The sequence below is a fragment of the Carcharodon carcharias genome, chromosome 2, assembly GCF_017639515.1.
Source record: "Carcharodon carcharias isolate sCarCar2 chromosome 2, sCarCar2.pri, whole genome shotgun sequence".
Lineage (NCBI taxonomy): Eukaryota > Metazoa > Chordata > Chondrichthyes > Lamniformes > Lamnidae > Carcharodon > Carcharodon carcharias.
In genome coordinates, this window is record NC_054468.1 from 95,000,050 (window position 1) to 95,023,183 (window position 23,134).

The 23,134-nt window shown below is 44.1% G+C and overlaps 1 protein-coding gene and 1 non-coding gene across 2 annotated transcripts; both read left to right on the forward strand.

Moving 5' to 3' along the window:
* The first annotated feature begins 1,338 nt into the window (after nt 1–1,338).
* LOC121289540 (transforming growth factor beta activator LRRC33-like) lies at nt 1,339–11,888 on the forward strand. Its single transcript, XM_041209048.1, has 3 exons — nt 1,339–1,458; nt 4,382–4,506; nt 9,431–11,888. Exons 1-3 carry the CDS (start codon nt 1,416–1,418, stop codon nt 11,384–11,386), a joined length of 2,124 nt encoding a protein of 707 aa, XP_041064982.1. The 5' UTR covers nt 1,339–1,415; the 3' UTR covers nt 11,387–11,888.
* LOC121275498 lies at nt 7,275–7,381 on the forward strand. The gene has a single exon (XR_005942471.1). It is a non-coding gene; the product is annotated as a U6 spliceosomal RNA (small nuclear RNA).
* Nucleotides 11,889–23,134: the final 11,246 nt, after the last annotated feature.

Below are 23,134 nucleotides of genomic sequence, written 5' to 3' on the forward strand. Positions count from 1 at the left end.
TGCTGGTTTTCTCACCTCTAACAGAAACATTCTAGGTGAGTGGTGCCATTGCTGTCTATCAGCCAGAGCATCTCAAATAAGATGGGTGGATCCAGAGATGCTATCAGATAAAGCCTAGTTCCACAAACTGACAGTTCAAACAGATGCAAGATAACTGACATAAGGTCAAGACTCAAATAACCTCCTGCTACTTTGGTAACTGGACATTACTTATGAAACACTAAGTTGTTTTTAGCCTTGGAATAATCACACCCCTCCCCCACCCCCACACCTCCTCTGCTGTCTCACCAAATACACTGATCACACCAACAGTCGCATGTCTGCCCTTGCCTGTGCTGGGGTGTTTCTGGTGAGACATCAGGTCAAACCTATCAGTCATCGACCTACAGGATTGATACAAGGTTCATAAGGGGTGATGAATCAAGGCTGGGCAGTGAGAGACCTATTAGGCCAACATCCAGGACTGACCAAAGGTCTGATCAATTACCTGGAGAAAACCAAAGCATGGGAGGTATGAGAATATTTCAAAACAGCTCATCTCTGGTGTTACCAGACCTTCAGTACATCTCTCCTTTCTGCTCCAAAGACGGCATAAAGAGGGAATCTCAAGCGTAGAAATCAACAATGTGGTTGTCAAAGAAAAAGCGACAATCCACCTCTCAGCAATTTGCTGTTCAGATCCACATTCAAGTGTGATCAACTGGTTACCCCACGAAGTAGCTATTTTCTATGTGACCTTCATTGACCATTTCCCAGGGATGAAGTCAGTCCATTCAGCGGTAAGCCAGCGACTGGGCAGATGCCGGTAATACCCATTTACCTTGTACTTAAATGTAGCAATATATTTTGTGAGGAAGCGCACTAGGTCAGCTTAAAAACAAAACTGCCAGATCTTGCGCACTGTGGAAAACAGGTAGTGGTCCAGCAGTGGACAATTGGAAAACAGGTAGTGGTCCAGCAGTGGACAATTGACCAATGAGAATCAACCATGGGGATCCATGGTTTGTTTAGGGAAGAGTTCAGTGCAGAGTTTAGATCAGAGTTTGGTGCAGATTTTAAATTAAGGAGAGTTTGGTGCAGAGTTTAGATCAGAGTTTGGTGCAGATTCTAAATTAAGGAGAGTTTGGTGCAGAGTTTAGATCAGAGTTTGGTGCAGAGTTTAGATCAGAGTTCGGTGCAGAGTTTAGTGAGAGTTTGATGTAGTTTCTCTGTTAGATCCCTGAATTACTGATACAAGCTGCTCTCAGTCTCTCTCCATGTGACTCCGTTTCCGTTGCATCTTCCGGAGCTGTGACTTTAAGGACTGATGGGTTCAGTTGCGATGTTGCAGCCGAGCCCCGGCTGGCAGAGCTGCGGCTCCGGGACCCGGTGAATGAAGGGGTGGATCAGAGGACACCCAGCCCAGAAGCCTGGACATGCCCGCACACTGTGGCTGTTGCTCTCTGCAGCGGGGGGTCGGTAAGTGTTAGCTCTCCCGGCTCTAACGGGACGCCTCTCGGTTTCTGTAATACTTGTGACCAAATTACTGCAGGAACCCGTGTATACACCCTACAGGGACAAGCACAACTCCTATTGGTATCTTAAAGGGACAGCATAATCCTTGTTGACACCTTAAAAGGGACAGCACAGTCCCTGTTGGTAAGAAAGACTTGCATTTATATAACGCCTTTCACGACGACCGGAGTTCTGAAAGCGCTCTACAGCCAATGAAGTACTTTTTGAAGTGTTACCACTGTTGTAATACAGAAATGTGGCTGCTAATTTGCACTCAGCAAACTCCCACAAACAATAACCCCAGGACACTGGGGATAACTCTCCTGCTCTTCTTTGAAATAGTCCCATGGGATCTTTTACATCCACCCGAGTAGGCAAAAGGGGCCTCGGTTTAACGTCTCACCCAAAAGACAGAACTTCCATCAGTGCTGCATTCCCTCAGTGCTGCACTGGTTGTGCTCAAGCCCTGGAGTGGGACTTGAGCTCAGAACCTTGTGACTCAGGGGTGAGAGTGTCAGTTTTCAGGAATGCAGACCACTTAGACACAGGGGACAGAATAAACCCTGTTACTAATTAAAGGGACAGTGTGACCCATGCAAGCATCTTAATTGGACACCAGGATGTATGTATGTTCCTTAAAGTAACAGCGAGACCTGTGCACGCATCTTCAAGGGACAATGTGACCTGTGTAAACTCCTGAATGTGATAGGGCGGATTTATGTTTTTATTGTCACTTTCACAGTCCATGGACGCTTTACAGCCAATGCATTGCTTTCAAAGTAACTGTTGTTCTGTAGGCAAACAGCTGATTAGTGCACGGTTAAGGTCCTACAAACAGCAATAAGATAAATGACCAACTTATTCATTTTGGGTGGCATTAGGTGAGGGAGATGCATTGGTCAGGAGAACACTGCTGTGTTTAAGAAGTCCCCTGGGGCTTTTCCTGTATCTCTGGGCCCTGGGCTTAATGTCTCAGCCAGACGAAGGCAGCCGAAAGTGCAGCACTTCCTGAATATTATACTGAGGGGTCACCCTGGATTATGCCCTGTTGTGGGGTTTGATCCAGTAACCTCTGGCTCGATGCTAACAACTGAGGCGAGCTAATGGTTTGTGACAGTTGTGTGCTCAAGCGGCCACCCCAGTGTGCTGAGTGATTGACCTTTGCCAAGTGTTACAGGTTCCATGTGGTGGAATTGGATCTGTCAGCTGCTGTGTGACATTGAGCAATCTGTTCAAGGATGAGGAAAATGCACTCAGTTAGATTATGGGATGCATCTGAACACCAGGCAACTGGAGAAGTAGAGTGCATGACCCTGTGCAATGGCAGCCTAATGGATTGAGATCAGAGACATTGAGAAAACTGGTGAACACAACACTCCAATGTGGGATATTACCACAACTTTAAATTTTCTACATAGGCCACCACGATCTAATAGTAACCCTTCCTCCCCACTTGAGCAGAAGATGAGGCAAGTCATCCTATGGTGCAGCTCTTTGCCTGGTTTTAATTCCTGGTGTTAACTGCACAGCTCTGGGGTATTCATGTGTCAAGTTGCTGTGGGAGTGGGTGACCGAAAGTTGGAAATCAGGTGGTCAGTTATCCTAGACCCGTTTGCTAATGGCTGGATATACCACCACAACCAAGACCCAATGTTTGAGCTCTCAGTTCAAGACCTTGCCTCTGTATTCTTTTGGTGACGTACATTGTCTATCAAGCATGTTGATCACGATGGAATCACATACCCCCAAGTGATATTCACATTGCAAAATCTCAGTGCTGTGGAATTGCACCCTGTACTGGTCTCTCTGTTTTGGTATGCCGACATTGGTGTCATGATGACGCAATCTTTGTGATGTGGTTGTTGTGGTACTCTCAATATAAAGGTGTGGTAAAACTCTCAATTACATTGGAGCAATGTTGCCATTTAGTTCATGTGTCTACAAGCAGTCAGTGATATTGATGTAATGGTCTTATGGTGAGATTGTCAGTGATAGTACAGCAGGCACTGAAGACCTCCCTCAGTACTGTCTCCTCCGACAGTGCGGCCCTCTTCCAGTACTGACCCTCTGATAGTGTGGCACTCCTTCAGTACTGATCCTTTGACAGTGCAACATTCCCCCAGCACTGAGCCTCCGACAGTGCAGAGCTCCATTAGTATTGTCCCCTCCGACAATGCGGTGCTCCCTCAGTACTGTCCCCTCCGACAGTGAGGTGTTCCCTCAGTACTGTTCCCTCCGACAGTGCGGTGCTCCCCTAGTACTGACCCTGCGACAGTGCGGCACTCCGTCAATATTGATCCTTCGACAGTGCGGTGCTCCCTCGATACTGACCCTCCGACAGTGCAATACTCCCCCAGTACTGTCCCCTCTGACAGTGTGGGACTCCCTCAGACTGCCCCTCTGACAGTGCGGCGCTCCCTCAGCACTGTACTCTCTGACTGTGTGCGGCACTCCCTCTGTACTGACCCTCCAACAGTGCGGCGCAACCTTGGTACTGATCCTTTGACAGTGCTGTGCTTCCTCAGTATTTATCTTTCGACAGTGTGGCTCTCCCTCAGTACTGTTGCCTCCGACAGTGCGGCCCTCCCTCAGACTGCCCCTCCGACAGTGTGACCCTCCCTCAGACTGCCCCTTTGACAGTGCAGCGCTCCCTCAGTATTGCCCCTATGACAGTGCGTGCTCCTTCAGTTCTGTATCCTCCAACAGTGCAGCGCTCCTTCAGTACTGCACTCTCTTACTGTGCGGTGCTCCCTCAGTGCTGTCCCTCTGACAGTGCAGTGCTCCCTCAGTACTGACCCTCACATCATTATGGTTTGATTTGAGCAGAAGTTCGCTTGGCAAAAGACTTTTGTCGTTGATTGTGTCCTAACCATTTGTCTTTTTGTAGGTATAATTGTGAGAATGGAGTTCAGTGTCCTGTCCATTTGCCTCATTTTCAAAGCATTGGTGATGCTTGATGGAGGAAGCAATGCTGAAGCCAGTTTGGTGACATCCCTGGGGAGCTGCAAAATGGTAAGTTCTGAGGACCGGGCAGAGCAGCAAGTTCCTGTTGTGGTGCACCGTTACACATCTTTGATACTGAGGTTTCAGTTTCAATATTTGAGGCCCAAGTTTAACCTCGCCACACCCCTATACCTGCCCACGGGATTCGGGGTGCTTTCTGGTCAAAGGCCAAATTTATATCCAGAGTATTAATTGGAAGCCTGACCTGGATGTTGCCTATTCATGACGCATGTGTTGGGTGAAAATTGGTGCTCCTCTTCCTGCTGAGTTACTTGGGGCTGTACCCCACCATTCTCGGGAGCTGAAGTGAAAGTCAGCTCCTGGCCGGTTCTGGATTGGGATCTTGTAATCTCTGCTGGATAGTTTATGTGCGCGTGTGCGTGCGAGAATTTCATTTGAGAATGTGCTGACTTGTGTTGCCATCCAGAGATGAATAGCCAGTCACCACACATATCTATGTCATTGCGACAGTGACTATGCTTCAGAAGTACTTCATTGGCTGTAAACTGCTGTAAAATGTCCCAAGATTGTGGAAGGCACTTTATAAATGCAAGACCTTTCTAAAAAGCGCCCAGCAGCTTCACAATTGACAGGAAACAAATGCCACACTTGCAAGGATTAGCACCAGGAAGACTAACTGTTCCCAGTTTACAAACAATACATGTCGACTACCACCATTTTGAATGAGAGATAATTGAAATGAGAACTTTGCTGTACAGTTGATTGTATTTATATACATATATATAAATGTGTGAAAAAACCCACAAGAATGCAATAGTCCTCCACCTAGAGAGATGTATTCAGAAGCTGCCAACTCCTGGTCTAGAGGTGTTAATTGCTCACAGTGCAATATGCGATGCCTCCCTTTTCATCATTGCTCTTGCTCTTGATGACTGCTGCACTAAAACCCACAGAACATCCTGTTTTGACACACCCAACCATTCTCCAACCTCCCTGTGGTTATCTTAAAAAAACTTTGTATTGCAGACCCGGTGCTGTGAACATTAAAGTGAAGCAGCGGTCATGCTCGGAGTGTACAGTTCTCACTTGTGGGGATGGGCCTCTCCTCATTGATTGGTCCTTGTAAAGGTTTGGAAGCAGTCATCGTACAGCTTTAAGCAGTGGTGCTCCTGAAAGCGATTAAAATCAAATAGAGCTTTTTGAAGAGCAGTTTTTTTTTTGGTTTTTTTCAAAGTACAAATTATCCTTGGATTCAGCTTTGCAAATCACCCCGTTAAGTGAGCCTGTGCTCCCTATGCCCTGGAGTGTGCCTTTAGCCACCCAATACCTGGGTCAGTGCAGCAGGCCCAGGATCAGACAGGCAGCCCTCATCACTGTACTCCTCAGGATTGATTCTGAAGCTGGGAATTGATTCCACTTCCGTGTATTAATTCCATGTCCTACAATATAGGACAACTTGCTGAGAAGTGTAGAGGAACTGAGGGACCTTGGAGTATAAGTCTACTGGCCCCTGAAGGTAGCAGTATAGGAAGATAAGGTTCAATTTATTCCACCACAGATTTTTCCCTATAGCCCTTGGAACTATATCTCATCAAATTGGCCAAGGCATTGATTATAAGAGCAGGCAGGGTTATGCTGGGATTGTATAAAATGCTAATTAGGCCACAACGAGAGTAACGCATGCAGTTCTGGTCACCACAGCTTAGAAAGGATGTGATTGCATTATCGAAAGTACAGTGGAGATATACAAGGATGTTGCCAGGAATGGAAAATTTCAGCTGTGTGGAAAGATTGGATAGGCTGGGGATGTTTTCTTTTGACCAGGGGAGGCAAGTTGGAGATTTAATTGAGCTGTATAAAATTATGAGGGTCTAGATAGAGTGAGTAGGAAGGACTAACTCAGCACCCCTAAAAAGGCAGGGAATGACTTACAGTCCTGTTCATGATATAGAGAGGCTATAACTATTTTTGCAATGGCTGACCACTGGACAGTCAGAGAGCCCTCCCGAGTCAGGCAGTGGTGAAGGGGTGTGTTGGGGGGTGGTGGGTGGTGTTGCTTTTTACCTTGCTAATCAGGGTGCTGTGACATACACTGATACTGCGTTGCCATTTTCGGCCAACCTCCCTGGCAGAGCTCACACTCTGCATGGTGTCAGCTGGGGTTCTAGCTTTGGGTAATCAATTCTCATGGGGGAAATTAAGGGACAGCCTGCCATTGGGGTCTGTATGGGAAAGGGCTAGTGGTGCTGCCAGAGCTATGGGGGGTGGGGGGGATGGTGTGCCAGAGCTGGGGAAGGATGTGAGGGGGGGGTGGGTGGTGGTGCCAGGGTTATGGTGGTATTGGAGGGGTGGAGGAGAGGGGGTGACAGAGCTGTGGGTGTGAAATTTAAAGGTCAGAATTATGGGACAGACAACATCCTGGCACTATGTAGCCTGGGAAACAGGTCAGTGGACCCAGATACAGGACAATCCCATAAAATAAGGGATGGTTGGTCACCTTACTCTAATGAAAGGTGAGAGCTCAGAAGCTGAGTTGTTGTTTTATTTCTGTGGGACTGGTTGGGTTGGGTTGGGTTGGATGAGGGTGGGGGTGGTGGTTGGGGTGAAGGAGTGCTGTGCTCCTGGTCGCACAGAAACAGCTTGGGTCCCTGTAGGGAAGGAAGCCCCCTCCCCCAGTATGAGAATGATCACCACTCAGGCCTACTTTCTTCTGCCTCCATTCACCTCTCTGCTGTATTGAAGTGGCTCCAGAGCCAGCAGGTTCAGTCATAGCTGGCCAAATGCTAATGAGACCAGGCCCTCAAAACAAACTGGCCGTGCTCACTTCGGCAGCACATATACTAAAATTGGAACGATACAGAGAAGATTAGCATGGCCCCTGCGCAAGGATGACACGCAAATTCGTGAAGCGTTCCATATTTTAAAAAAAAACAAACTGGCCCTGCCATCAAAACTTTCCTGGCTGACTGTCTCTCTACAATATCTCTTGCTGAATACCTCCCAGGGCGGGGATGGTGGGGTGGGGGCTGGCATGATCTGCCTCAGCGTCTTCAGGAGACAAAAGGATAAATAGGAGAGAATATTGGCCACAAAGCAGCAGATTAAAAAAATCAAATGCTTCAAGGTGACCAGAGAGCTTGGAATTGAGATAATTTGCAAAAATATCCAGCAGTGAGAGGAGAAGAATTATTTTTTTGACCCCCAGCGAGCTGCGATCTGGAACGTTCTTGCTGAGCGGTGGACGCTGATTCAATAATAACTTTCAAAAGGGAATTAAAAAAAGGAAGGTACATATTTTAAAAAGGAGAGTCTTGTAGGTCTATATGGAGACAGTACCATCTAAATTGCACTGTTTCGAGAGAGGGGCAGAAGCAGAGGGGTCTGGGAATGTAAATTCACAAACCCTTGAGGTGGTAGGGCAAGCTGGGAGGGCAGGTAAAAAAAGCTTGTGGGAAAATTGGCTTGGTAAATGGGGAATTGAAGAAAAAAATAAGGAAGTTGTACTAATCCTTCAAAATCTCAGCTGCAGTTTTGTATACAATTCTGGGTGCTGCACTTAGGAAAGATTTCCAGGCCTTTGAGAGAGTATAGGGGAGATTTCCCAGGGATGAGGGACTTCAGTTATATAGAGAGACCGAAGCAATTGGGATTGTTCTCCTAGGAGCAGAGAAGGTTAAGGGGAGATTTAACAAAGTTGTCCAAATAGAAGAGGGGTTTCAATAGAGCAATTAGAGAGGAACTGTTTCCTTTGGTAAGTCGGTCTGTAACCAGAAGGTCATAGGTTTAAAATAATTGACAAAATTAACCAGAGGGGAAATGAGGAGAGGCTTTTCACTCCCAGGACTGTTATGATCTAGAGTGCACTACATGATCGGGTGGTGGAATCAGATTCCATTGGAATTTAAAAAAGACAATTGGACATGTATTTGGACATGTATTTGATGAGATATAATTCCATGGGTTATAGGAAAAAAATTGGGGGTGGAATAAATTGAACAGCTTTTTCAAAGAACAGGCTGCCTTATTCTCTGGTGTAAGGTTCGACGGGCAGAATATTGAGCTTGGCATGTGGGTGTGCATCCGACAAACCCGAGTGTAAAAAGACGCGTGATGATGTCGGGCGTGCGTCCCGATGTCATCGCGCACTCTCGCGATATTTCGTTCGGCGGGCGCGCCGGAGTTGGCTTAACGCCCACCGATAATTAAAAGGCCTATTAAGGCCATTGACAATCTAATTAAATTCAAATTTATGCTGCCCGTCCAACCTAACGGTTGGCAAGCAGGAGAAAAGGCCAAGCGGCCTTTACATTTTTTAGGAAACTTCATCCACGAGCGGGATGGGGTTTCCTAAAGCAAATAAACGTTGAATAAAAACTTTCTTTTTGAATTAAAAACATGTACAGAGTCACGTGAGGGGATATGTTTTATTAAGCTTTTATTCTCTTCATTATTTTTTTTACACAGTGCTTCAGCCTCCCTGAGGCAGCTCCATACCTCAAGGAGATCAAAGTGCTCTTTCTCGCGCATGCGCAAACTACACATTAGGCCCACTTGCCCTTCTCCTCCCAACTGCACAGGCAGTGCTCAGCGCTGCCGCTCGCGATCCATGTAGCGTGGGCCTTAATTGGCCTGCCCACTTGAAATCGTGGTGCTGAGCTGATTGCGGGTGGTGGTCGGCTTCCTGGCCACCCTTGTTTGCCCCAGCCAAGCACCCCCACCAAGGGCAAAATCCTGCCCTAGGGTTCTGTAATGTCCTCCATCTTTTCAAATCCCAGTTAAAATCATTAATACTTGCACCAGTAATGCTGGAGTTCCATTTTAAGGTATACGAGACCAGCTGGGCCAAGTTTTACTGGTACTCTTCGTTTCTGAATTTTACTGGTTTGTCCTTCTGCCTGAGCTGTATCATTCTATGTGTTTGGTAGTAACCTGCGTATTGTGAGTAATGTTGAATTCACCATTTGCTTTGTAGGATGACATGGTGATGAGCTGCCAGGGAAGGAGGTTGCATCATGTGCCTATGGATCTGCCCATCAGAACAGAGGAGCTTCTTCTGAACAGAAATGAAATTAAAGCAATTAACAACAAGTCACTTTCTACATACCGGCATCTGCACACGTTGAACCTGAGTGGAAATCAACTCGAACTCATTGAGTCTGGAGCCTTCACTCACAACAGGAACCTGCAAGATTTGAACCTACAGAACAACCGGATTGATTTATATTATCTGGAAACTCATTTGGCACTAAGGACACTCTCAGCTTTAAGTAGATTGGATTTATCTGGGAACAGACTCAGTGAAGCCGTTGCGAGCAGCATTGTGCAAAATCTGACCACTCTTGAGTATCTATCTCTGGCCAAAAATTTAATCATGAGATTGGAACCGAGCATGCTCGAAGGTCTTGCCCAGCTTCGAGAACTAAATTTAGAGTATAATTATATCTTTGAGATTGAAAGTGGGACGTTTGAAGGTTTGAGAAATCTAACCAGGTTGAACCTTGCTCACAATCACATCCCCTGCATTGTAGATTTCAGTTTATACCAAGTAAAAACATTAAACATCAGTCACAATATTGTGGAACTGTTTTTAGCCAGAGAAAGTGAGGTTGAATTTCAGCTGGAAACTCTGGACTTGTCCCGTAACAAACTGCTGTTTTTCCCGCTCTTACCTAAACGCAACAAGCTCAAGCTATTGTTACTATCAGACAATGAGATGAGTTTTTACAATGACCTGATGAATGACTCATCTGCTGAGGTCCATTTCATCCAAATTGTTGGAAATGTGACCAACATTACTTCTGTGAATCTTTGGGATGAGGTGATTTCTGTAAGCTTGCCTGAGTTGCAGGTGCTGGATATGAGCCAGAATTCATTTCGGTATCTCCCTCCTGGATTCCTCCGAGGAATAACATCATTGTCAGCTCTACAGCTTAACCAGAACTGTTTAAAGGCCTTCTCTCTAACAGAGCAGGATCCTTTAGTCTTTCTTCAGACGATCGATCTCAGTCAAAACCAGTTGTCCCATCTAAATTTCAATGTTAGCAGGCTGGAGAAGCTGAACTATTTTAATCTCAGCTTCAATAAATTCGAATCAGTGCCTTCCGATCTCTTTACTAAGATGCCTCAGCTTACAACAGTGGACCTCAGTCACAACAAAGTCCCTGTTTGTGACTACCCATTAGAAAATGAGAAAAGGACTTCAAACACAAGTTGTGTTGTGTTGGCGCATATTAAATCATTGAAACGACTTTATCTATCCAATTGTGCATTGGTGAACCTACCAGCTACTGCTTTTGTTGGCTCACCCTTAACCCATCTAGATCTGTCATCCAATAATGGAATCCGATTGGAGGCAAGCACGTTTCAAGCTGTGGCCGAGTCATTGCAATTCTTATCTCTCAGAAACAATGGGTTAGATTCCAACCAGTTAGATCCTGGTTTGCAAGTGACGTTCAGCAATCTTGAGACCTTGGACTTATCTGAAAATTCTATAACAAGCCTTCACCCTGCACTGAAAAACCTTCGCCTAAAATGGCTGGATTTACATAAGAACAAGTTGCCTACACTTCAGCAAGATGTGCTGCAGAGTCTTTTGCAGAGTCTTCGAGAAGTATTCCTGAGCGGCAATGCCTTTGACTGTTGCCAGCTGAACTGGTGGATCTCCTTAATCAATACCAAATCTTTGATTATTCCCGATAGATCTGACATTACTTGCAACACATCTTTCAAATTGGAGCACATTGATAGGATTTCCCAGTCCACCAAAGCTAACTGCAAAGTCGATAACACTGTTTTAAAATATTTTTTGCTGTTGTTACCAACAATTCTGTGCATTGTCACAGTTTGTGTGATGGTTCTACTCTCTTTAAATTCCAAGTTGTTGCCCAAATATGTGAAAGCCAAATGTGGCTCCGGAGTTGAGTATTAGCCAGAATCTCCTTGGTCCGTGCCAGCTCAAGATTTCAGACACTGGCAAGTGTTGGGGAAATTGCAGGTGCACTGTTCATGTGGGCAGGGCTGCCTTTGGCTTCCCGAAATGCAGCGGTGGCAAGTCAGGCACCTGCCATAGACTTAGCAAATTTTTCATCGCTGTTTGAAAGCTGGTGTGACTCGTACAAATGGCATGATCTCACCAAGGCACTAATAATTGGAAGGAGGGCAGGTTCTTTCTACTAACCAGTCGGTTGAGTTTCCTGAATACACCTGGCAGGAGCTGACCATGAACACTGCATTCACTACTGATAGAAACTGGATGTACCTCCTGAACTTGCACAAAAACTTTGCAATAATATTTATGGTGTCATTATTAAGCTATATATTCACATGTTAAGAATACATAGTTGCCCACGTAACTGGGCACAATGTCTAATTTGAAGTATTTTTGGAAGATAAAAATGGAACTCAAATAATGCATTAAACTTTGAACAATATCCTTGCTTTATAATCTCTTTGTGATTTTTTTTCACCTGAAGTCGTGCTGGTATGTGGAACTCGTTCTCAGTTTGAACAATAATGTTTGCTTTTCTGATTATCCCACCAATTCTAATCCATTCATTTGAATGGGGTAATGTGTTATGATTAAGAAACCTAACCCCAGTAATCCACATCAAGCAGCTCAGTCAGTCAGTGTACGATTCTCTCATATTCCTCCACAACAAGCCACTTCAATCCAAAGCTCAGAAGAAGGTGACTCACTGCCCATTTGTTACCTTTCCCATACACTTGCACCCTGTGGCCCCTCAGAGTGAGAGTATGAACAGGACATGTAGGCCCATACCCTCTAGGATTGTTTCGAGGCTTCCTCCCTCAGTCCCTCATATTACATGAGACTCTTGCAGCAAACAGAAAGAAGAACCTTTACCCTTTAGGTTTGGACTGGATTTTGACCCTGGTACCATACCGGCACCATAAACTGGTTTCTATGAACTCATTATCGAAGGACCAATTGTTATAATGTGTTAGGGTACCATCCTTTCACCCATGTGGACAGGGAGTGAGGGGCAAATGGCTGCAGTTGGTCAACTGGTGAATTGGGTCTTTCACATAAGGTCCTATTCCCACCTGCCAAAAGTGGTCACCATTCCGGGCTCATCCTGGAATACAAAGATACCTTCCAGCCTCTTTTCCCTACTAAAAAACTATCTTGTTGATTCCTCTCTCCTGTTTGCTCCACTCAATCCAGGCTGTTTCTTGACAGGAGTGTTAGATTACAAATGACAGGATTATATTTCTAAACATTTTAAAACAATTCATGCAGAGCTTTGGTAACTACTAATCATCATGGCTCATCCTTACCAGTTAGTTTCAAAGTGTATCAATGGATTGACAATTAAAAACCCTCACATACTATAAGGAATTGGAGTGAACCATTGGGCAAATACAACTTGTTAAACCAACCTGTTGAATATCCTCCAAAATAAAACTCGGTGTGGACAACCTAGAGTGAGACTACCAAATATATCAGAGATAATTTAACAGGTTAAGATCACACACTGTGTAGATGCACAGTAATGCCAGATCATGAACACATAAACACAGTGCGGGAGAAGTGGGTTCCGGTCTGTGGGGCACTGGCACCATTATTAGGGAAAGTGGGGGCTGTACCATTGGGAAGGACTTCACCTGAACCATGCTGGGGCCAGTGTTCTAGTGATTGGTATGACTAGGGAAGTAGAATGGGCTTTAAACTAAGTAGAGGGGGAAGGGTTCATATAGGGGACGATTGAGTATTTAAAGGGAAATGACAATTGATCAAGGTAGCAATAATCAGAGTATGGCAGGAAGGGATTGCAAACTTATGGGTGTGCCAGCAGATAGGGCCAGGCTTTACAAAAGCAGTAAGAAAACTGATTTAAGGGCTCTGTATCTAAATGCCTGCAGTGTTTGCCATAGAAAAGATGAATTGTTAACTCAAATAGAAATTCATATGTATGATCTGATAGCCATTACAGAGACATGGCTACATGGAAACCAAAGCTGGGACCTGAATATCCAAGGGTGTGTGACATTCAGGAAGGACAGGAAGATGGGAAAAGGTGGTGGGGTAGCTCTGTTATTTAAACAGAGCATTAGTACTGTAGTGAGAGATGATCTTATTTCTAAAGATCAGAACATAGAATTGGTTTGGGTGTAACTAAGAAACAACAAAGGGCAGAAAACATTGGTGGGAGTTGTTTATAGACCACCAAACAACAGTGGTTATGCAAACCACAGTATAAACTAGGAAATTAGAGGTGTGTGTAACAAGAGTAATAATCATGGGAGATTTCAATTTCCTGGGTAAATCAGTATAGACTGGGTAAAACAAACTGGTACTAATGTTGTGGAGAATGATTTCTTGGAATGTATGCAAGATGTTTTTCTAGAACAGTACATTGAGGAACCAACTAGGGAACAGACTTTTTTAGATCTAGTATTGTGCAATGAAAAAGGACTAATTAACAATGTTGTTGTAAAGGGGCCTTTAGGAAAGAGTGACCATAATATGATAGAATTTTACATTAAGTTTGAAATTGATGTAGTTCAATCAGAGATTAAGGTCTTAAATCTGAGCAAAGGAAGCTATGAACTTATGAGGGGAAAGTTGGCTATGGTGGATTGGGAAACTACATTAAAAGGTATGATGGTAGACAGGCAATGGCTAACATTTAAAGAGCTTTTACATAGTTTGCACCAAAAAATATATTCCTTTAATGCACAAAAATGCAGCAAGGAAGGTGTTCCAACCATAGCTAATGAAAGAAATCAAGGATTGCATTAGATCAAAGGAAGAAGCATATGAAGTTGTCAAAAAAAAAGGTAAACCTGAGGATTTGGAGCATTTTAGAATTCTGCATAAGAAGGACTTAAGAAAAAGATTAACAAAGGGAAAGTAGAGTGAGAGAGTAAACTAGCAAGAAACACAGGGCAGGATTTTTACCTTGTTGGGCGGGCGCAGTGGACAGGCCTGGGAGGGGTTGCGAAGCTGACCGCCTCCCGTGATTGGGCCCCGATATCGATTTCACGCTGGCTGGCCAAATAAAGTGAAACGCACGCTACCAGGGTGGGGGGCAAGAGGAAGGCGAGAATGGAGGCTTGCGGCTGCGTGTGGGTGCACACAATGAAAGCTCCCCGGGGCACAGAGCCATCTCAGGCAGCTGAAGATCTTTAAAATCAAAAATGAAGAATTTACACATGTTAAAAACATGTCCCTTGTGTCACATGAGCAGGGACATGTTATAAATGATATTTCGAAATTGTTATTTTATTTTTAATTTGTGTTGGAAACCTCATCCCACCTGTAAGGTTGGACGGACAGCAGAAAATTGCATTCAGTGGGTACTTTAATGGTCTTAATAGGTTTGTTAATTGAGGGTGGGCGCCCTGCCAACTCCCCTGTGTGCCCAAAATATCGTGCAAGTGCGCGTTGATGACAGGAAGCTCGCCCGATGTCATCACGTGTCATTTTATTCAGCCCAATTCAGCAAAATTCAGCCCATAAAAATGGACTGTAAAGGTTTCTATAGGCATGTAGAAAGGAAAAGATTAGCAAAAATAAACATGGGTCCATTACAAGCTGAGTCAGAAGAAATTATAATAGGGAATAAGGAAATAGCAGAGAAATTGAACAAACACTTTGTGTTTGACTTCATGGAAGAAAATACTTAAAACCTCCCAGGAATAATGGGGAATCGAGGGACTAGTGTAACCGAGGAACCGTAAGATATTCATATTAGTTAAAAAATAGTACTAGAAAAATTAATGGGATTTAAAGTAGATAGATCCCCTGGACCTAACGATCTACATCCCAGAGTGTTGAAAAAGATGGCTATAGAGATAGATGCAATGGTGGTCATCTTTCTTATGAACATACAAATCAGGAGCAGGAGTAGGGCACTCAGCCCCTCGAGCCTGCTCTGCCATTCAATAAGATCATGGCTGATCTGATTTTAAACTCAATTCCATATTCCTGTCTAATCTAAATAAACTTTTACCCCCTTGCTTATCAAGAATCTATCTACCTCTGCCTTAAAGATATTCAAAGATTCTGCTTCCACTGCCTTTTGAAGAAGGGGGTTTCACAGGCTTACCAGCCTCTGAGAGAAAAAAAATTCTCCTCATCTCTGTCTTAAATGGATGACCCCTTATTTTAGAACAGTGACCCCTGGTTCTAGATTCTCCCAAAAGAGGAACTATCCTTTCCACATCCACCCTATCAAGACCCCTCAGGATCTTATGTTTCAATCAAGTCACCTCTTACTCTTCTAAACTCCAGTCGATACAAGCCTAGCCTGTCCAACCTTTCCTTATTAGACAAACCTCCCATTCCAGGCATTAGACTAGTAAACCTTCACTGAACTGCTTCTAATGCATTTACAACTTTCATTAAATAAGGGGACCAATATTGTACACAGTACTCCAGATGTGGTCTCACCAATGCCCTCTATAACTGAAGCATAACCTCCCTACTTTTTTAGCAATAACTGATAATATTCTATTAGCTTTCCTAATTACTTGCTGCATCTGCATACTAACCTTTTGTGATTCATGCACTAGGACAGCCAGATCCCTGTGCATCTCAGAGATCTGCAATCTCTCACCATTTAGATAACATGCTTCTGGATAATTTCCCATTATCCCACATTGTACCCCATTTGCCAGATCTTTGCCCATTCACTTAACATATCTAGATCGCTTATGTCCTCTTCATAATGTACTTTCCCACTTATCTTTGCGTCAACAGCAAATTTAGCAACCATACCTTCTGTCCCTTCATCCAAGTAATTTATGTAAATTGTAAAAAGTTGAGGCTCCATCACTGATCCCTGTGGCACACCACTCATTACATCTTGCCAACCAGAAAATGGCCCATCTATGCCTACTCTCTGCTTCCTGTTAGCTAGCCAATCTTCTATCCATGCCAATATCTTACTCCCAACACCATGAGCTTTCATAACAAAAACAGAATTACCTGGAAAAACTCAGCAGGTCTGGCAGCATCGGCAGAGAAGAAAAGAGTTGACGTTTCGAGTCCTCATGACCCTTCCATGAGTTTTTCCAGATAATTCTGTTTTTGTTTTGGATTTCCAGCATCCGCAGTTTTTTGTTTTTAACCATGAGCTTTCATTTTCTGCAATAACCTTTGATGTTGCATTTTATCAACAGTCTTCTGGAAATCTAAGTACAGTACATCCACTGATTCCCCTTTATCCACAGCACATGTTACTCCTTCAAAGAACTCCAATAAATTGGTTAAACGTGATTTCTTTTTCACAAAACCATGTTTACTGTGCCGGATTACCTTGAATTTATCTAAATGCCCTGCTGCAATGTCTTTCATCATAGCTTCTAAGATTTTCCCTATGACAGATGATAAGGTAACTGGCCTGTAGTTTCCTACTTTCTGTCTCCCTTCCTTTTTGAATAAAAGAGTTACATTTGCTATTTTCCAGTCTAATGGAACATTCCCTGAATCTAGGATGTTTTGGAAAATTAAAACCAATGCATCAACTACCTCACTAGTCAATTCTTTTAAGACCCTAGGATGAAGTCCATCAGGACCCGGGGACTTGTAAACCCGCAGCTGCAACGATTTGCTCAGTACCATTTCCCTGATGATTGTAATTTTCTTGAGTTCATTCCTCCCTTCCATTTCCTGATTTGTAGCTACTTCTGGGATGTTACTTGTATCCTCTGTAGTGAAGACCAAAGCGAAATATCTGTCCAATTCATCTGCCATCACCTTATTTTCCATTATTTATTTCAAAATTCTGTAGTTTCTGGAATAGCTCTTACAGATTGGAAGGTGGCAAATGTAACCCCACTATTTAAGAAAGGAGGGAGAGAGAAAACAGGAAACTACAGATGTATTAGCCTGATATCAGTAGTGGGGAAAATGCTAGAATCTATTATAAAGGATGTGATAACAGGATACTTGGAAAATAATGGTAGGTTTGGGAGGAGTGAACATGAATTTATGAAAGGGAAATCATGTTTAAGGATTTTGAGAAGGTAACTAGCAGAATAGAAAAGGGGGAACTGATAGATGTAGTATATTTAGATTTTCAGAAAGCTTTTAATAAAGTCCAGGACATAAGCAAAATTAGAGCACATGGGACTGGGGGGAATATACTGGCATGGATTGAGAACTGTTAAAGGACAGAAAACAAAGAATAGGAATAAATGGACAATTTTCAGGTTGGCAGGCTGGGACTAGTGGGGCTTTTCTTAATTCATTCATGGGATGTAGACTTCGCTGGCTAGGCCAGCATTTATTGCCCATCCCTAATTGCCTTTGAGAAGGTGGTGCTGAGCTGCCTTCTTAAACCACTGCAGCCCATGTGGTGTAGGTACACCCACAGTGCTGTTAGGAAGGTTCCAGGATTTTGACCCATCAACAGTGAAGGAACGGTGATATAGTTCCAAGTCAGGATGATGAGTGGCTTGGAGGGGAACTTCCAGGTGGTGGTGTTCCCATTTATTTGCTGCCCTTGTCCTTCTAGATGGCAGAAGTTGTGGGTTTTGAAGGTACTATCTAAGGAGCCTTGTTGATTTGCTGCAGTGCATCTTGTAGATGGTACACACTGCTGCCACTGTGCATTGGTGGTGGAGGGAATGAATGTTTGTAGATGTGGTGCTAATCAAGTGGGCAGCTTTATCCTAGACGGCGTCAAGCTTCTTGAGTGTTATGGGAGCTGCGCTCATCTAGGGAAGGGGAGAGTACTCCATCACACTCTTGACTTGTGCATTGTAAATTTTTGACAGGCTTTCGGGTGTCAGGAGGTGAGTTACTCGCAACAGGATTCCTAGCCTCTGACCTGCTCTTGTAGCGACAGTATTTATATAGCTAGTCAAATTCAGTTTCTGGTTAATGGAAATCCCCAGGATGTTGATAGTGGAGGATTCAGCGATGGTAATGCCATTGAATGTCAAGGGGCAATGGTTGGGTTCTGTCTTATTGGAGATGGTCATTGCCTGGCACTTGTGTGGCACAAATGTTACTTGCCATTTGTCAGCCCAAGCCCGAATGTTGTCCAGGTCTTGCTGCATTTGGACATGGACTGCTTCTGTACCTGAGGAGTGGTGAATGGTGCTGAACACTGTGCAATCATCAGCAAACATCCTCATGTCTGACCTTATGATGGAAGGAAGGTCATTGATGAAGCAGCTGAAGATGGTTGGGCCAAGGACACTGCCCTGAGGAACTCCTGCAGTGATATGGAGATGAGATGATTGACCCTCAACAACCACAACTATCTTCCTTTGTGCTATGTATGACTCCAAGCAGTGGAGAGTTTCCCCCTGATTCCCATTGACTCCAGTTTTGCTAGGGCTCCTTGAAGTCATACTCAGTCAAATGCTGCCTTGATGTCAGGGCAGCCACTCTCACCTCTGCAGTTCAGCTCTTTTATCCATGTTTGAACCAAGACTGTAATGAGGTCAGAAACTGAGTTGCCCTGGAGGAACCCAAACTGAGGTTATTGCTAAGCAAGTGCCACTTGATAGCACTGTTGATGACCACTTCCATTACTGATGATCGAGAGTAGATTGATGGGGCGGTAATTGGCTGGGTTGGACTTGTCCTGCTTTTTGTATACAGGACCTAACTGGGCAATTTTCCACTTTGCTGGGTGGATGCCAATGTTGTGGCTGTACTGGAACAGCTTGGCTAGGGGCGTGGCAAGTTCTGGAGCACAAGTCTTCAGTACTATTGCCGGAATGTTGTCAGGGCCCATAGTCTTTGCAGTACCCAGTGATATCATGTGGAGTGAATTGAATTGGCTGAAGGCTGGCATCTGTGATGCTGGGGACCTCTGGAGGAGGCCAAATGGATCATCAACTTGGCACTTCTAGCTGAAGATTGTAGCAAATGCTTCAGCCTCATCTTTTGCACAGATGTGCTGGGCTCCCCCGTCATTGAGGATGGGGATATTTGTGGAACCTCCTTCTCCAATAAGTTGTTTAATTGGCTGAATGTGGCAGGACTGCAGAGCTTAGATCTGATCTGCTGGCTGTGGGATCACTTAGCTCTACCTATCATTTGCTGCTTATGGTATCTGGTGTGCAAGTAGTCCTGTGTCATAGCTTCACCAGGTTGACACCTCATTGTTAGGTATGCCTGGTGTGGCCATAAGGATTAGTATTTTGGCCCCAGCTATTCACAATCTATATCAATGATTTGGGTGTGGGGATTAAATGTAATGTTTTCAAGTTTGTAGATGACACAAAACTAGGTGGAAGTGAGAGTTGTCAGGAGGATGCAATAACACTTCAAGGGGATTTGGAGAGGCTACGCAAGTGGGCAAATATTTGGCAGATGGAATATAATGTGCAGAAATGTCAGGTTATCCACTTTGGTAGGAAAAACAGAAATACAAAGCATTTCTTAAATTGTGAAGGCTGGGAAGTGTTGAACTTCAAAGGGACTTGGGTGTCCTTGTTCATGAGTCACTGAAAGCTAACATGCAGATACAGCAAGTAATTAAAAAGGCAAATGTTATGTTGGCTTTATTACAAGAGGATTTGAGTACAGGAGTAAAGATGTCTTATTGCAATTGCGTAGAGCCTTGGTGAGACCCCATCTGGAGTATTATGTGCAGTTTTGGTCTCCATACCTAAAGAAGGTTATGCTTGCCATGGAGGGAATGCAATGAATGTCCATCAGACTAATTCATGGGATGGAGGGATTGTCCTATGAGGAAAGATTAAATTGACTGGCCTTTATTCTCTGGAGTTTAGAAGAATGAGAGGTGATCTCATTCAAACATAAAAAATTCTTACAGGGCTTGACAGGGTAGATGCAGGAAGGATATTTCACCTGGCTATGGCGGGGGTGTGGGTGGGGATGTCTAGAACCAGGGGAGACAGTCTCAGAATAAGGGGCAGGCCATTTAGGACTGAGATGAGGAGGAATTTCTTCACTCAGATGAATCTTTAGAATTCTCTGCCCCAGAGTGCTGTGGAGGCTCAGTCATTTAGTATGTTCAAGACTGAGACTGATAGATTCCTACATATTAAAAACATCAAGGGGTATGGGGATAGCACAAGAAAATGGTGTTGACATTGATGATCAGCCACGATCTCATTGAATAGTGGAGCAGGTTCGAAGAGCTGAATGTCCTACACCTGCACCTATTTCTTATGTATTTATATTCTTATAACTGCATGGGACTGCTCTCACCTGGTTTCATTCTTATTTATCTAATCACAACTAGAGAATAATCATTAATGGTTTCTCTTCCCATTCCCACATGGTTACCTTTGGTGTCCCCCAAGGATCTATCCTTGACATCTCCTATTTCTCATCTACATGCTGCTCCTTGGCAACAAGATCTGAAAGCACAATGTTAGTTTTCTCATATATGTTGATGACATCCAGCTTTATGTCATCACTACACCTTTCAACTCCTCAACTGTATCAACTATCAGACTTCTTATCAGACATCCAGTACTGGACGAACAGATATTTCCTCCAGTTAAACATGGGAAAGACTAAAGTCATTGTTTTTGATCCCTGCTCCAAACTCTGTTCCCCAGTTACTGACCCCATCCTTCATGGCAGTGTTCCACAGGGATCAGAGCTGGGACCTTTGCTGTTTGTAGTATACGTAAATGATTTGGAGGAAAATGTAATTGGGCTAATTAGTAAGTTTGCAGACAACACTAAGGTTGGAGGAGTTGCAGGTAGTGAAGAAGATTGTCAAAAGATACAACGGGATATAGATAGGTTGGAGACTTGGGTGGAGAAATGGCAGATGGAGTTTAATCCCGACAAATGCGAGGTAATGCATTTTGGAAGGTCTAATACAGGTAGGAATTACACAGTAATTGGCAGAACCCTTAAGTGCATCGACCGGCAGAGGGATCTGGGTGTACAAGTCCACAGGTCACTGAAAGTGGCAACGCAGGTGGATAAGGTAGTCAGGAAGGCATATGGCATGCTTGCCTTCATCAGCAAGGGTATTGAGTATAAAAGCTGGGAAGTCATGCTGCAGCTGTATAGAACCTTGGTTAGGCCACACTTGGAATATTGCGTGCAATTCTGGTCGCCACATTACCAGAAGGATATGGAGGTGTTGGCGAGGGTGCAGAGGTGGTTTACCAGGATGCTGCCTGGTCTGGAGGTTATTAGCTATGAGGAGAGGTTGGAGAAACTTGGATTGTTCTCACTAGAGCGACGGAGATTGAGGAGGAACTTGATAGAAGTTTACAAAATTATGAGTGGCATGGACAGAGTAGATAGTCAGAAGCTTTTTCCCAGGGTGGAAGAGTCAACTACTAGAGGACATAGATTTAAGGTGAGAGGAGAAAACTATAGAGGAGATGTGCAGGGCAAGTTTTTTACGCAGAGGGTAGAGAGTGTCTGGAATTCACTGCCAAAGGAGCTGGTGGAAGCAGGTACGATAGTGGTGTTTAAGAGGCAGCTTGACAAATACATGAATATGATGGGAATAGAAGGATATGGACCCCGGAAGTGGGTTTTAGTTTGATAGGAAATATGATCGGCGCAGACTTGTAGGGCCGAAGGGCCTGTTCCTGTGCTGTACTTTTCTTTGTTCTTTGTTCTATGTTCTCATCCAGGCAGCTATCTAAAGCTGAACTAGACTCCACGCAATCTTGGTGTCATATTTGACCCTGGGATGAACTTTCAAGACTGTTTTTTTCCATCTCCGTTACATCACCCGATCCCACCTCCATCTCAGCACATCTGCTGCTGAAACCCTCATTCATGCATTTCTTACCTCTAGACTTGGCCATTCTAATGCACTCCTGGCTGGTCTGCCATATTCTTGATATTCTTGATTCCCACAAACTTGAGCTCATCCAAAGCTCTGCTGCCATGTCCTAACTCGGATCAAGTCCCGTTCTCCTGTCACCCTGTGCTTGCTGACCTACATTGTCTCCTGGTCAGACAACATTTTCGTTATAACATTCTCATTCCTGTTTTCAAATCCTTCCATGGTCTTATCCCTCCCTATCTCTAATCCATTTCAGTTCTACAACCCTCCAATATATCAATACTCATAATTCTTGAGCATTCCTGATTTTAATCACTCCACCACTGGTGGCTGGGCCTTCTTCTGCCAAGACCTTAAGCTCTGAAATTCCCTCCCTAAACCGGTCTACCTTGCTTTCCTCCTTTAAAAAGCTCTTTACAACCTGCCTCTTAGACTAAGCTTTTGGTCTTTGGCCCTAATATCTCTTTACGTGGCTTGGTGTCATATATTCTCCCTTTGTGCTATTCGCCTCAACCTTGCCTTGTGGTCACGAGCTCCACATTTTCATCACTCTCTGGGTACAGAAATTTATCTTGAATTTTGTATTAGGTTTATTGGTGACTGTTTTATATTTATGGTCAATGGTTCTGGTCTCCCCAGCAAGTAGAAACATTTTCTCTATGTCAACGGTATCAAATCCTTTCATAACTTTAAAGAGCTCTGTCAGGTAAGTGCTCAGTCTTCTCTTTAGTAGAAAGAAAGTTCTAGCCTGTTCAGTCTTCCATGATAGGCATACTTTCTCAGTTTTGGTATAATTTTGTAAATCTTTTTTGCACCCTCTTTGGTGCCTCTATATCCATTTATAACTGGAAACAAAACCTGTGCACGATGCCCTTCTTTATTGTCTGCAAAATGCTTTATAGGAGTCAGTGTGGGAGCTGGGGAGATGGGCCCCTTGGGTAATGAAAGGTGCTGTAAAA

Excerpts from the sequence above, each read along its gene's own strand:
- LOC121289540 (XM_041209048.1), top strand. The coding sequence starts at position 1,416 with ATGCCCGCACACTGTGGCTGTTGCTCTCTGCAGCGGGGGGTCG. Across the intron at positions 1,459-4,381 it reads CTCTCTGCAGCGGGGGGTCG|GTATAATTGTGAGAATGGAG; the intron begins GTAAGTGTTAGC and ends GTCTTTTTGTAG. Across the intron at positions 4,507-9,430 it reads CCCTGGGGAGCTGCAAAATG|GATGACATGGTGATGAGCTG; the intron begins GTAAGTTCTGAG and ends TTTGCTTTGTAG.